Source organism: Haplochromis burtoni, unplaced genomic scaffold (genome assembly GCF_018398535.1).
Source record: "Haplochromis burtoni strain Fernald_Lab_line unplaced genomic scaffold, NCSU_Asbu1 Contig_2284, whole genome shotgun sequence".
NCBI lineage: Eukaryota > Metazoa > Chordata > Actinopteri > Cichliformes > Cichlidae > Haplochromis > Haplochromis burtoni.
In genome coordinates, this window is record NW_024584645.1 from 1 (window position 1) to 13922 (window position 13922).

The window sequence follows — 13922 nt, forward strand, 5'->3', positions numbered from 1 at the left end:
CTACTGCTTTTTGTTCACAGAACAACTTGGAGAAAATGTGCAGGTCTCTGGAAGACCAGATGAATGAATATAAAACAAAATCAGAAGAGGGACAGCGTGCCATCAATGACTTCACCATGCAGAAAGCAAAGCTTCAAACTGAGAACGGTATGCATTAGACCTGAACAGCATATTTTAGTTGTGCCAGTGTGCGGTACTGAATTGAATGTTATGCTTAAATAAGGTGAACTTTTGAGGCAGCTTGAGGAAAAGGATTCTCTGGTGTCTCAACTCACGAGAGGAAAACTGTCGTACACTCAGCAAATTGAAGACCTGAAAAGACAACTGGAGGAAGAAGTCAAGGTAGCAAATAATCATCAGTGTAACCTCATTAGGTAGAGACCATTGGTACACCCAGTGCATAAAGATACACTTTCTTTTAGGCCAAGAACGCATTAGCCCATGCAGTGCAGTCTGCTCGCCATGACTGTGACCTGCTCAGGGAGCAGTATGAGGAGGAGCAGGAGGCTAAAGCTGAACTGCAACGTAGCATGTCCAAGGCCAACTCTGAGGTGGCTCAGTGGAGAACCAAGTATGAAACTGATGCCATCCAGAGGACCGAAGAACTAGAAGAGGCCAAGTAAGCCAAATACACTAAGTCCACTAACTCAGCAAAGGTAAAGAGCGTTTAACCACAAATACATATTTTCATCACCTAGAAAGAAGCTGGCTCAGCGTCTGCAGGAGGCTGAGGAGGCTGTTGAAGCAGTGAATGCTAAATGTTCCTCTCTGGAGAAGACCAAACACAGGCTGCAGAATGAGATTGAAGATCTCATGGTGGATGTAGAGAGGTCTAATGCTGCTGCCGCTGCTCTGGACAAGAAACAAAGAAACTTTGACAAGGTTTTCATCCGGCACTTATTATTTCACTAAAGCGGAAGGTCAATCTTTTATCTAAAATGAAAACTTTCTTGTAGGTCTTGGCAGAGTGGAAACAGAAGTACGAGGAGTCTCAAACAGAGCTGGAGAGCTCTCAGAAAGATGCCAGGTCTCTGAGCACTGAGCTCTTCAAACTGAAGAACTCATATGAAGAATCTCTTGAACATTTGGAGACCATGAAGAGAGAGAACAAGAACTTACAAGGTGACTTAATTACCCATTAAAATCATATATGAACAGTTTGTTCACAGTATAACGGCATTTATTTTTTACAATATGCCCTCAGAGGAAATATCTGACCTCACTGAACAAATTAGCGAAGGTGGAAAGAATATTCATGAGCTTGAGAAGATTCGAAAGCAGTTGGAACAAGAGAAGTCTGAGATACAGACAGCTCTGGAGGAAGCAGAGGTAAGCTGCTGCATACTGGCCTTTTTCAAATTTGAAAGATTTTAGGTTGTGAGTATTAATTCATTACAAGTTATGTAGTCATTGTGTCTAATTTCTATTTGTGACAGGCCACACTGGAGCATGAGGAAGGGAAGATTCTCAGAGCCCAACTTGAGTTTAACCAAGTAAAGGCTGACATTGAGCGCAAGCTAGCTGAGAAAGATGAAGAAATGGAGCAATCGAAAAGAAACCACCAGCGAACTGTGGATACTCTTCAAAGCTCTCTGGAGGCTGAGACTCGGAGCAGGAACGAGGCCCTGCGTCTGAAAAAGAAGATGGAGGGAGACCTCAATGAGATGGAGATCCAGCTAAGCCAGGCTAACAGGCAGGCAGCTGAGGCCCAGAAACAACTTAAGGCCGTCCATGCCCATCTGAAGGTCTGAATAAACAAGCAGTTCTACTTCTTTGAAACAAAAATCAAAACCAAAGTGAAACACCAGTTAAAATTTTGGGGGTTTTTATCTTCAAGGACACTCAACTTCAGCTGGACGACTCTCTGCGAGCCAGTGATGATATGAAGGAAAACATTGTCATTGTTGAGCGACGCAACAACCTTCTTCAGGCTGAAGTGGAGGAGCTGAGAGCAGCTCTGGATCAAACGGAGAGAAGCCGCAAACTTGCAGAGCAAGAGCTGCTGGATGTCAGTGAGAGAGTGCAGCTACTGCACTCACAGGTAAGACTGGAGAAGACTTGATACAGAAACTATCTATTGAAAATATACTCAGGAATTTAAAAAATTATATTTTTCATCTGAACACCAGAACACCAGCCTGATAAACCAAAAGAAGAAGCTGGAGGCTGATACATCCCAGCTTCAAACTGAAGTGGAGGAGGCAGTGCAGGAGTGCAGGAATGCAGAGGAGAAGGCCAAGAAGGCCATCACTGATGCTGCCATGATGGCAGAGGAGCTGAAGAAGGAGCAGGACACCAGCGCTCATCTGGAGCGAATGAAGAAGAACATGGAGCAAACCATCAAAGACCTGCAGCACCGCCTGGATGAAGCTGAGCAGATCGCCATGAAGGGAGGCAAGAAGCAGATTCAGAAGCTCGAGGCCAGGGTAAGTCAAAATCGTGTTAATGAAGTCAAATCGATATAATAAATTACCAAATCATCAAACAAGGAAAATATTTAGTATGTTATAAGTAATCTTTTTGTTCAACAGATCAGAGAATTGGAGAGTGAAGTTGAAGTTGAACAAAGGAAATCAAGTGATGCCGTCAAGGGAATACGAAAATATGAGAGACGGATTAAAGAGCTGACGTATCAGGTATTTTTGAGTCACCTTAGAGAATGAGGGAAGAAACAGTAAAAATTAAATTCATATTTACTTTGACTCAGAGAAATAAAAAAATTTTCTTGTTTGCTTCCAGACAGAAGAGGATCGTAAGAATCTTACCCGTCTGCAAGATCTGGTGGACAAGTTGCAGCTAAAGGTGAAATCCTACAAGAAAGCTGCTGAGGAAGCTGTAAGTAGTCTTTGCATTTACATTTTACACACTAAAAAAGCATTGCACCTGTTCATCATTTCTTCTCGCCTATTAATCACATAGAAATATAGAAAATATACAGCAGGCCATCTTAAGGATATTGTGCTTCTGTTCTACAGGAGGAACAGGCCAACAGTAATCTTACCAAGTTCCGCAAACTTCAACATGAGCTCGATGAAGCTGAGGAGCGAGCTGACATTGCCGAGTCTCAGGTCAACAAGCTGCGCGCCAAAAGCCGTGATGTGGGATCAAAGGTTCGTATGTGTACATGTTAAAAAAAAGTGTTAGTCCGGAATAGTAGGACTCTTAGCATCCTGCTGACAGATCACCAACACAAATTCTAGCTTTTTATCTCAAGGATCATTGACAAAAATAAAAGCGAAAGCATGCATTGTAGTCTTACTGCAGAATCACTGTAGAGTGAGCATTGACTGTTTTCACTTCATTTACAATCCAGCTCTTCTTTTCAAATCAAAAAATGATCACTAATGATCCTCTTTTTCCCCTCTTTCTTGTTTCAGAAAGGACTTGATGAAGAATGAAGTTCACCTTGAAATGATCATTTCTGAGACACCTCTTGGTCCTGCAATGAAGTCTCCCTATGCATGTGTTTTTGTTTAGTAGAATAAAGTTAATGAGCATCTCAAACAGTGTTGTGAGTTTCATTGATAAAAGTGTTTGCTGTTTATACTGGTGAGAACCAAACTTGATTTTACAAAACAAATAAATATAAAATTTGAACCAAACTAGTAGAAAAATAAGATCAAAATTAATTAAAAGGATAGCAACAAAGATAAAGTAAAAGTGTTATGTTTTAAATGTCTATTACTGGTATTAAAGAATGGAATTATAAGGAATGTATCGGTAATTTGACTGAATTTCCCCATAGATATAGTAATATGTAGTTTTCCCTCTCACACTTCTTTCCAATGAAAGGAGGGAGCAAGTTGTCAGTTGTACTTACTGTGATTTCAGACAAAATCACAAAAAGTAATACATTACAATAAAAAAAGCATTATGGTATTCAATATAGTAGAGAATACAAAATTCGAAACCATGGTCACTAAATCAATTTCTTTGAGCTTTTAGAAATAAAAAACGTGTTGCAGAAAACTATGTGTAGCTTATAAATGACAAAGCCGTTCCCATTGGGACTATTATTAATTCATCCATCCATCCATCCATTCGCTTCTCCTTTTCAGGGTCACTGGAGCCTATCCCAGCTGTCATAGGGCGAAAGGCGGGGTACACCCTGGACAGGTCGCCAGTCTGTCGCAGGGCTAACACATAGGGACCTGGAGAGAACCCACGCAAACACAGGGAGAACATGCAAACTCCACACAGAAAGACCCCGGCCTGATGGTGGAATTGAACTCAGGACCTTCTTGCTGTGCGGCAACAGTGCTAACCACCGTGCCACCGTGCTGCCCATTATTAATTCAATTCAATTTTATTTATATAGTGCCAAATCACAACAACAGTCACCTCAAGGCGCTTTATTTTGTAAGGTAGACAACGGTATTATTACTAGGCAGCTTTTATACCTCATTCATCAGAAGTCAGTCAAACATCAAATGACCACCAGATGGCGCTCACAGATCCATAAAGAAGGCAGTTGGAAAAAGGCATGTGAAAGTAATGGAACTTACTCTACATGTTACATGATAAGAAGAGTTTGCTTTGTCATTTTCTTTAGATTTTCAGGCATTTTATATGTTTTATATTTCCCTGTAGCATGACATCTAACATTTTTTTAAATGTTTTTTGGGTGTTCTGGATTTAAATGAGATTAAAATAGGTGACAATGGTATTGAAGAAGACTTTAAAAGAATAATCAGTGACATGTGAAGAGAGGACTGCAGAATTCAGGTTGATTGATTCAAATAAGAAAATAAATCCATTTTTTTTGTATAACACTTACTTAAATGACACTGCCAACTAGAAAATGCAGAAGAATTTTATGAATGTAGTCTTGAACTATTATTATTATTATTACTTTAGGACGCTCCTAAGAACAATATGCTTATGTACAGAACTGTAAATGACACAGTGCTTGATAAGTGAGACATTTCTACTCCACATGCACCCACAATAGATAATTAACAAAACAAGCTCACAGACTACTCTTTTTGCATAAATATGAGCCATCTTCTCACTACTTCTTTCGGGTAGAGAAAACTGGACATCATCCAGAGACACAACCATTTATTTCTGACTATTTCTTTCCATTTTGATATGACTAAAGGCTAACATACTGAAAAACTAAACTACAAAAGAGAAAACTACTAACCTTCACATCAGTAGTAGCGCCCATTCTTTCTTTTAACAAGCACTCTCTTTTTGGAGCCAGACTGGGGAGGGCCATTTGGAGCACAGGATACAAGCAGACTTGACAGACTGGCAGCAGATAATCTGGTCTTGGTGTGTCCTCCAACAGGAAATAGTACATTAACAATATGAGCATATTAGGTCTAAAAGAAATGTTTTCTATTTTTGACATTTCCGCAATCAGGAATGAGAAGTTCTGCATAAAGTAAAACAAAAAGTTGATAATAAAATCTTTAAATGGCCAACATTACCTTTTCAATATTTCATGAGAGGATCTCTTGGTCACTACCTCATCTGAAGACAAGCAGTACTCTGGACTTGATCCCATAGAGAGGTCCATAGTCTGAATGAGTGAGAAGAGGACAAGGGAGGAGAACAATCAACTCCTGTAAGCCTCTGTTAAAGTTCAACACCACTTAGAAGTGACCTTTCACAGTAACATAGGACAAATTCTGCCAATAGCTTTGCTGGATCTAGTTTCACACTTAAGTGAGGCAAGGTGCCTCACACCTTCTTTTGTGTGCTCATGTGATCATAAAAGTCAAAGACACAAAGACCGTGGACAGCTGGGAATGAGACCTTAAATGGCTGGAAGAGTACTCTCCTAGAGCCTGGAATAGACAGAGGATAAGTAAAGGAGAAGGAAATGAGATCTGATAGAAAGTCACATAATTGAGGTTGTAGAAGGGTTTAATTTGTGCCAGACCTTCATCAGACCTTCATCAAACAAACAAACAAACAAACAAAAAAACCAGCAAACAAACAAAGAAAAGAAACTTATGAGAAACTCTGAAAGCTGATTTGCCCTCCTTGTCTTGTTTTAGAGGTTTCATTTGTAACACATACAGGTTTATTTGTTCATGCATTTTGCACTGAACGTAGATTAATTATAGTATATTGCTTTATATAAATGATATATTATCCCACAATACGCTAGCTATAGTATATATAGCATATTGTTATGTTCCCTTATCACCTGTTGCTGCTGGTCAAAGAAGAAATACAAACCAATCTCAACTACTTGCGTCACAAGCTGTCCCCAAGCTATACTCTGAACCGCCAAGCCCTCAAAGGCAGCCAACAGGAATTTCACAAGTTATCTTTGTGCTCAAGGATAAAGGGAAGAAAACAATTCCATGTCAACAGAAGCCAGCCAAGGGCACTAGCTGCATGTCACATCTGATAGCAGGTTGAAGTATATAGCTACATAGTCAGGGGTCATTTGTGCCCTCTCGTCTTTTGTTCTAGTGGCAAAAGGTCATTTATTTAATAGAAAACTAAATGAAATAAAAGGTTTGCTTCATCTGGAGAAAGACAAAAATAATTTGCATTCTTGTGAGAAGAGTTATGACCTCTAAAATTAAGAACACTTTGCATGTAGAGCTCTTAATTTATGTTGGGCTAAAACTTTTTGCAAAATGAATAAATCAATACAAAAATGAAATTAAACGTTCACATCTGTGTGTATTTCCTTATATCTCTGTCTCTTTATCATAGAGACAGAGTTGAAACACAATATGAATAATTTTACAACAACAATAATAATAATATAACAACAATAACCAACAAAGTCCAGCATCAGGAAAACTCCCACGGCTCTTCCACCAGAAATCATATTCTCTATTAAAACTGTGTAGAGGAAAGGGGAAGGCAAAGTTATTTGTAAGACCCAAGAGATGTACATGCAAGTACAACAAATACCCATGTTACATACTATTGTGCTATTGATCTGCTGAACGGACCAAGATTTTTCTTCTCTGTTCAAATCAAATCAAATCAAATCAAATCACTTTTATTGTCACATCACATGTGCAGGTACATTGGTACAGCACAGCTGATGACGAGTTACAGTAACATAGAACATACACACATGTATTACACGTGACACACTATTAGGGAGCTCATGCTCATGCACCTTGATCAATTAAATATGACTTACTGCAAATTTTAGCATAGCAACACAATTATACTACTCATATTGCTGAGTGAAGACCCCACAAACACAACACATGAAAGTTGCAGTGAACCATTCATATGGTTGCTTAAACTGCAGAAAGATAACGGATCTAAATGAAGAATCATATTACAGATGCTCTTTAGTAAAATAGAGGAGTTATAATTTTGTTAATATTAATTTGGTACAAAACTTACAGCCCTTTGATTCCCTTTTTTCATGAAACATGAACTTGGGTTGGATTGCATTGCATCTGAACACATCTATTGTTGGTAAAGAAAAGTAAAGAATGCAGAGTGACCAGGGTTAGACTAAGGGTGTCGATCTAATTGAGAACAGTGGTGAGTGATAACAAAGGGACTTCACAGCTGCGACCTTGGCCTTGTCTTGCCTCTCTGTAGACAACAGCTGCTCTTTATTCTTCCTCTTGAAATGTATTTTACACCCTATTGCTTTACAGACTATTGTTGAACTTTAGATGTCAAGATGCTTAAAGTGACACAAATCCTAGCCTACTGTATTCATACGTTGAACAGACGACAGAGTGCAAAAGCCTATGACATGGTGGCTCTACCTTCTAATTAACAAATATCCTTTTTTTTTTTCATCCCAAAAAAAAAATCGGCCTAATTATTGTTCCCTAAAATAGAAACCCTGGTTAACATATCTGAATCTCTATCTCATGGTGTTTTGGCTTACCATTTGTTTTAAACCTACTTACAAATAATTAATTAGATACTGATACTTAGAATTAGACAGACGATTAGATAGATAGATAGATAGATAGATAGATAGATAGATAGATAGACAGACAGACAGACAGACAGACAGACAGACAGACAGACAGACAGACAGACAGACAGACTACCATCTGCCCTAGACTCCCCCACCTCCTCCTTCACCCTTCTTTGTCATGCCCATGTGGGTGCATTACTCTGTTGCTCACAAGGTGAGAGCAGCAAATAGCTGCTCCAGGCTCTACCCAATTTGGAGAATCCTTCTTGTGATAGACAACCTGGATGCCATTTCTCTGATATTCATTCCCATATTTGGTTGACCTACAACCTTTATTAATGGAGAGGTAGCCTGGTCAGCCACTGGATCAGTCATTTCTCTTAAGGTTGACAGTCAGAGGTAAGAGAACACCCACGCAGGTATAAAAGTTTTAATTATATTAAAATTTCTGCTGCTAGCTATATTTTGTAATAGGTTAGCAATTGATTTGAGTGACAGGACTCCTGTTTCTGTGAACCTTGCTGTCAAATGTCTAATGAATTTGTGATGTTATATGTGATCTTTGGTTCCTTTCTGTGTGCTTCATATGAATAGCACAAATCGTTACTTCCTGTGGAGTGAAACGCCTTAGGTAAAATTTAAAGCTACACTTCTTGAATTTCTGAATCAGTTAACTTAAATGCATTTTTATATTGGTGCATGTGTGTGTCAGAAAAGAATGGGCATTTTTTGCGATTATGTCTGTTTGGGGTTGCTGGTCTTAAATACCCAAACACCTCAAACACCTTTAGTAGTTGTGTCTCATGCAAAGACCTGCTGCATAACACGTTAATTTGAGCCTTCTGCATACTAAAAGTTACCGGAAATGCTTGATATACAAGAATATAAATATTTTTTGTTGTTTTTAGAAATTCTTTTACTGTCTCTGTTACTAAACCTGCTTTGTGTGCATTTTTCCTGGGTCTTACATGAATTTGGTTAATCGTCAATGAATGATTCTAGACTTGCATTCATTGTTAAGACTACGTTCTTTTAAAGGTTGAAAAATGGGGGATGCTGCCATGAAAGAGTTTGGGGCGGCGGCTCCTTACCTGAGAAAGTCAGATAAGGAGCGTCTGGAGGCCCAGACTCGCCCATTTGACATGAAAAAACAGTGTTTCGTTCCTGACCCTGAAGTTGAGTACGTTAAAGCAACAGTCACTAGCCGCGATGGCGACAAAGCCACCGTCGACACTGAATTTGGAAAGGTATATTCATCATATCAGTTCCATTCAAATGTATTTTAGTTTTTAGCTTTGTGCAATACCTGGTACTTCTTTTTGCAGACCGTCACAGTGAAGGATTGCGATGTGCACCCTCAGAACCCGCCAAAGTTCGATAAAATTGAAGACATGGCGATGTTCACCTTCCTCCATGAACCAGCTGTGCTGTTTAACCTCAAAGAGCGTTACGCAGCGTGGATGATCTACGTGAGCTGACAGCACAACACACTAACTGCCCTCCCACAAATTCTACATATTTGACACTTTGCTCTCCTCTTTTCACCAACTATCAGACCTACTCTGGGTTGTTCTGTGTGACTGTCAATCCCTACAAGTGGCTGCCAGTCTACAATCAGGAGGTGGTCGCTGCCTACAGAGGAAAGAAGAGGAGTGAAGCTCCTCCTCATATCTTCTCCATCTCTGACAATGCCTACCAGTACATGCTGGCAGGTACAAATATCCCTTTTAGCATTCATCTTGAATGACATTTTGTTTGGACATCGTCACATTTTCCCTGATTTTCTGATATTCTCCTGCTGACAGACAGAGAAAACCAGTCAATCCTTATCACGTAAGTAACTTTACCAACAAGGGTCTTTTTTCAGCAGTTAAGAGTTATACTTCTTGGTCTTGAAATGTATGTCTTTTTCTACTCAGTGGAGAATCTGGAGCTGGAAAGACTGTCAACACCAAGCGTGTCATTCAGTACTTTGCCAGCATTGCTGCTGTCCCAAGTGGGAAGAAAGATTCAGCTGCAGAGAAGAAGGTTCTTACGAGACAAGATTTTCTTAATGTTCGACAAACAAAATATAGTCATAATATTGCTGTTTTTCAAGGTTCTTTTTTGTTTAACTAAATCAGGGAACCCTTGAAGATCAAATCATCCAGGCTAACCCTGCTCTAGAGGCCTTTGGCAATGCCAAGACCATCAGGAATGACAACTCCTCCAGATTTGTGAGTGTCTGTATCTGGCTGATGTCAGACTACTTGTTTACATTCATAAATGAAGTTACTTCTTATTCCAAAAATACAAGTGAACACACATTTCCCTCCCAGGGTAAATTCATCCGTATTCATTTTGACAACCGAGGAAAGCTGGCCTCGGCTGACATCGAGACCTGTAAGTAAAATTAAGATAATCCATGTATCCATTTTCTGAGCCATTTTTGTTTGGTTGGAGGCCTCTGCAAATATGAACCAAGAGTGCTTTAACCATGCAAAGCCTGTTTAAAACTGGAGTATTATTTCATAATTAAACATTTGAAAAACTCTATTAAATTTGTTACTGTGTGTCACACTTTCATACCATTTATAATAACTCATTCAGACCTTTTGGAAAAGTCTCGTGTGACCTTCCAGCTCAAAGCTGAGAGGGACTACCACATTTTCTACCAGATCCTGTCTCAGATAAAGCCTGAACTTCTAGGTAAGGATGAGTACAGGACAGGTGTTTGATTTGTACTCAATCATACATTTCATAGTGAAATAAACATTTTCTATTTAATTTTAGAGATGCTGCTCATCACCAACAACCCTTATGACTACGCCTTCATCTCCCAAGGAGAGACAACAGTAGCCTCTATCAATGATTCTGAAGAGTTGATGGCCACTGATGTGAGTTGAATCTCAGATTCACTGCAGCAATTTTAGTCCAAAATTCATTTAATAAAACAAAAAAGAAAATAGTAAAATTAATGTTTTTGATTTTCGTCAGGAAGCCTTTGATGTTCTGGGCTTCACTCAAGAAGAGAAGAACAGTATTTACAAGCTTACTGGTGCAATCATGCACTATGGCAACATGAAGTTTAAACAGAAGCAGAGAGAAGAGCAGGCAGAGGCTGATGGTACTGAAGGTGAGAAATATAATTATAACATAATAGATGATATTCAAATAACTAGGCACTCTGACGCCTGACTAATGCCAGACCTGTTGAATCAAGGAATCACTTAAATAGAAGCTAAATGGAACCTAACAAAGTGAAGGATACAACAATGTAAAAAAAAACCTCTACAACAGACAACATCTATCAGTCTGCAAAGGGTTAAAAATCAATTTCTTAGGCTTTGGAACTGCAAGAAGCCATGGTGAGAGCCACTATCCACCAGAAAAACAGACAGCTCTGGGGGAGAACAGTTAAAGTACAATTTAAAGTAAAAAAAATACTGAATGTGAATGGATGATGTTATTTTTGTCAGAACATGTGCATGTGTACATGTGTAAACTGTGCAAAATAAAATATGCAAAAAATGTATCACTGTCACTATTTCTCAGATGCTGACAAAGTTGCATATCTGATGGGCCTGAACTCTGCTGACCTCATCAAAGGTCTCTGTCACCCAAGAGTCAAAGTAGGAAACGAGTGGGTCACCAAAGGACAGAATGTCGCCCAGGTACAGAGTTAAAGGGAATTTTGTCAGGCTTTGATTTAATGAAAACGCACCATTTATTTTGAATCACATATTTCCGTTCTAAGGTGTACTACGCTATCGGTGCACTGGCTAAGTCAGTATATGAGAAGATGTTTCTGTGGATGGTGGTGAGAATCAACCAGTCCCTGGACACCAAACAGCCTCGCCAGTATTTTATTGGGGTGCTTGACATTGCTGGATTTGAGATCTTTGATGTGAGTTTGGAAAAATAAGTTCTTATAATCTTATAAATGGTTGTCCCTAATGTAAGGATGCATTTTAAATCATGAACATACTGTGGTCCATTTCATTTCAGTTCAGTTCAACACCTTTGAGCAGATGTGCATCAACTTCACCAACGAAAAACTGCAACAATTTTTCAACCACCACATGTTTGTACTGGAGCAGGAAGAGTACAAGAAAGAGGGCATCGAATGGAAGTTCATTGACTTTGGCATGGATCTGCAGGCCTGTATCGACCTGATTGAAAAGGTGAAACACTGTACAATTACATGTTCAGCTAAAACTAATGCAAATATAGTCCTTAACAAACACTTATACTTTCTGTCCTTTAGCCCATGGGTATCATGTCCATCCTTGAAGAGGAGTGCATGTTCCCCAAAGCCAGTGATGCCACCTTTAAAGCTAAGCTCTATGACAACCACCTGGGAAAATCTAACAATTTCCAGAAGCCCAGAGTTGTCAAAGGAAAACCAGAGGCTCATTTTTCCCTTGTGCACTACGCTGGAACTGTTGATTACAATATCAACAACTGGTTGGTGAAGAACAAGGATCCTCTGAATGAGACTGTTGTTGGTCTTTTCCAGAAGTCTAACCTTAAGCTTTTAGGCTTGCTTTTTGCTGGATATGCAGGAGCTGATTCAGGTATTTTGACATCCCATAGTGAAAATTAGAAGTCAATAATAATTTCCAACAACAACAGTATTGTAATCAATTTTTCTACAGATTTGAAATGCCTTAAAAATCTGTTGTGATCTGTTGGTTCTCTCAATAAAGTTCGACATTAATTTTTTTTAGCTCAGGAAGGTGGGAAGGGCAAAGGTGGAACCAAGAAGAAAGGTTCTTCCTTCCAAACTGTATCAGCTTTGCACAGGGTGAGATATGTATACATTTTTATTTTTTAATGTAAAGGAGAGATTGTACTGAGTTATACATCATGACTTCAGCAAGAATTTCTCATTAGTTTGATAGAGGTTCAAAACTTTGTTCTGATTTGCCCAGATGTGAAGTTATAGACACTGAAATTAACCAGGCGACACAAACCCTTTATGAGCTGCATTAGAAAGGTCAACAATCTGACTAAAATTGACTATGGCAACTACTTTGTAAACACCCAAAAGGAAACTTACGTACTTACTGTACTTGGTGTCAAAAGCAATAGCAACAATTTACATATGAAAAACTTTCAGGAGAACCTGAACAAGCTGATGACCAACTTGAGGTCAACTCACCCTCACTTTGTACGCTGCATCATCCCCAACGAGACCAAGACTCCAGGGGCCATGGAGAACCCTCTGGTGATGCACCAGCTGCGCTGTAACGGTGTGCTGGAAGGCATCAGGATCTGCAGAAAGGGTTTCCCCAACAGGATCCTCTATGGAGATTTCAAGCAGAGGTTTAAGTTCTCTTAAAACAAATGCATATTAGTATCAATCCATCCATATTAGTAAGTACTTGAAAAGAAACAACTCTTTCATCTGTTGTTTTTCTAACAAAGGTACCGTATTTTGAACCCTAACGCCATTCCCGAGGGACAGTTCATTGACAACAAGAAGGCTGCTGAAAAACTTTTGGGTTCTTTAGATTTAGACCACAACCAGTACAAACTGGGACACACCAAGGTCAGTATTTGCATGCTTATAGAATACTTTGAACAGAAACAAGCTGTTACTGACTCTGCTATGTGTTGCTGTAAAAGGTGTTTTTCAAGGCTGGGTTGTTGGGCCAGCTAGAGGAGATGAGAGATGACAGATTAGCCCTAATCATCACTGGCATCCAAGCTCGATCAAGAGGCCTTCTGGCAAGAGTTGAATTCCAGAAGATTGTTGAACGCAGGTAACTTATCAAAGCTTGGTCAAATTCTGTTAGCCAACTCAGTTTATGTTGTGCAGCACAATGTCAAAACAGATTTGCATCATTAAAATTTATCATCTGTCCAGTATACAAGACATATTTTCCACTGAACCATATTTTATCACCGAACAAAATATCAAAATGCAATATGTTCATGGACTTATGGACACAAAATACGGCAACTGTCATTAGATACATGCATAGGAGAATGTTGTGAGGGTTTGGTAAAATACATTAAAAACATATTTTTAATGAAGGATTAACGGTGGGTGGAGTTTTACAAA

At 39.2% G+C, this 13922-nt stretch overlaps 2 protein-coding genes and 1 long non-coding RNA gene across 3 annotated transcripts; 2 read left to right on the forward strand and 1 right to left on the reverse strand.

The window, feature by feature from the left end:
* Window positions 1-20: 20 nt before the first annotated feature.
* On the forward strand, window positions 21-3504 carry LOC102295685 (myosin-7; the record flags this gene model as incomplete). The annotated part of the gene is given in 13 exon segments (XM_042217585.1): window positions 21-147; window positions 224-342; window positions 423-619; window positions 699-882; window positions 957-1122; window positions 1205-1329; window positions 1437-1745; window positions 1838-2041; window positions 2130-2426; window positions 2532-2636; window positions 2740-2835; window positions 2976-3110; window positions 3378-3504. Coding segments are annotated over 13 exon segments (2085 nt in total), but the record flags the coding sequence as incomplete, so codon positions are not given.
* Window positions 3505-4302: 798 nt separating this feature from the next.
* On the reverse strand, window positions 4303-13149 carry LOC121813696. Its single transcript, XR_006053831.1, has 3 exons — window positions 13017-13149; window positions 5436-5527; window positions 4303-5284 (listed from the first exon to the last, which is right to left on the reverse strand). It is a non-coding gene; the product is annotated as an uncharacterized LOC121813696 (long non-coding RNA).
* On the forward strand, window positions 8086-13640 carry LOC102295984 (myosin-7). The gene is made up of 20 exons (XM_042217586.1): window positions 8086-8272; window positions 8468-8504; window positions 8912-9120; window positions 9199-9342; window positions 9429-9585; window positions 9679-9706; window positions 9793-9901; window positions 9997-10089; window positions 10192-10255; window positions 10463-10561; window positions 10646-10749; window positions 10850-10988; window positions 11408-11526; window positions 11610-11759; window positions 11866-12036; window positions 12120-12429; window positions 12583-12659; window positions 12975-13180; window positions 13283-13406; window positions 13484-13640. The coding sequence occupies exons 3-20, from the start codon at window positions 8920-8922 to the stop codon at window positions 13622-13624; spliced, it is 2436 nt and encodes an 811-aa protein (XP_042073520.1). The 5' UTR covers window positions 8086-8272; window positions 8468-8504; window positions 8912-8919; the 3' UTR covers window positions 13625-13640.
* The last annotated feature ends 282 nt before the right edge of the window (window positions 13641-13922 follow it).

Coding starts and splice junctions, on each gene's coding strand:
- LOC102295984 (XM_042217586.1), top strand. CDS start 8,920: ATGGGGGATGCTGCCATGAAAGAGTTTGGGGCGGCGGCTCCTTACCTG. Junction 10,256..10,462: donor CTCGGCTGACATCGAGACCT/GTAAGTAAAATT, acceptor TAACTCATTCAG/ACCTTTTGGAAAAGTCTCGT. Junction 11,527..11,609: donor AAGGACAGAATGTCGCCCAG/GTACAGAGTTAA, acceptor TTCCGTTCTAAG/GTGTACTACGCTATCGGTGC.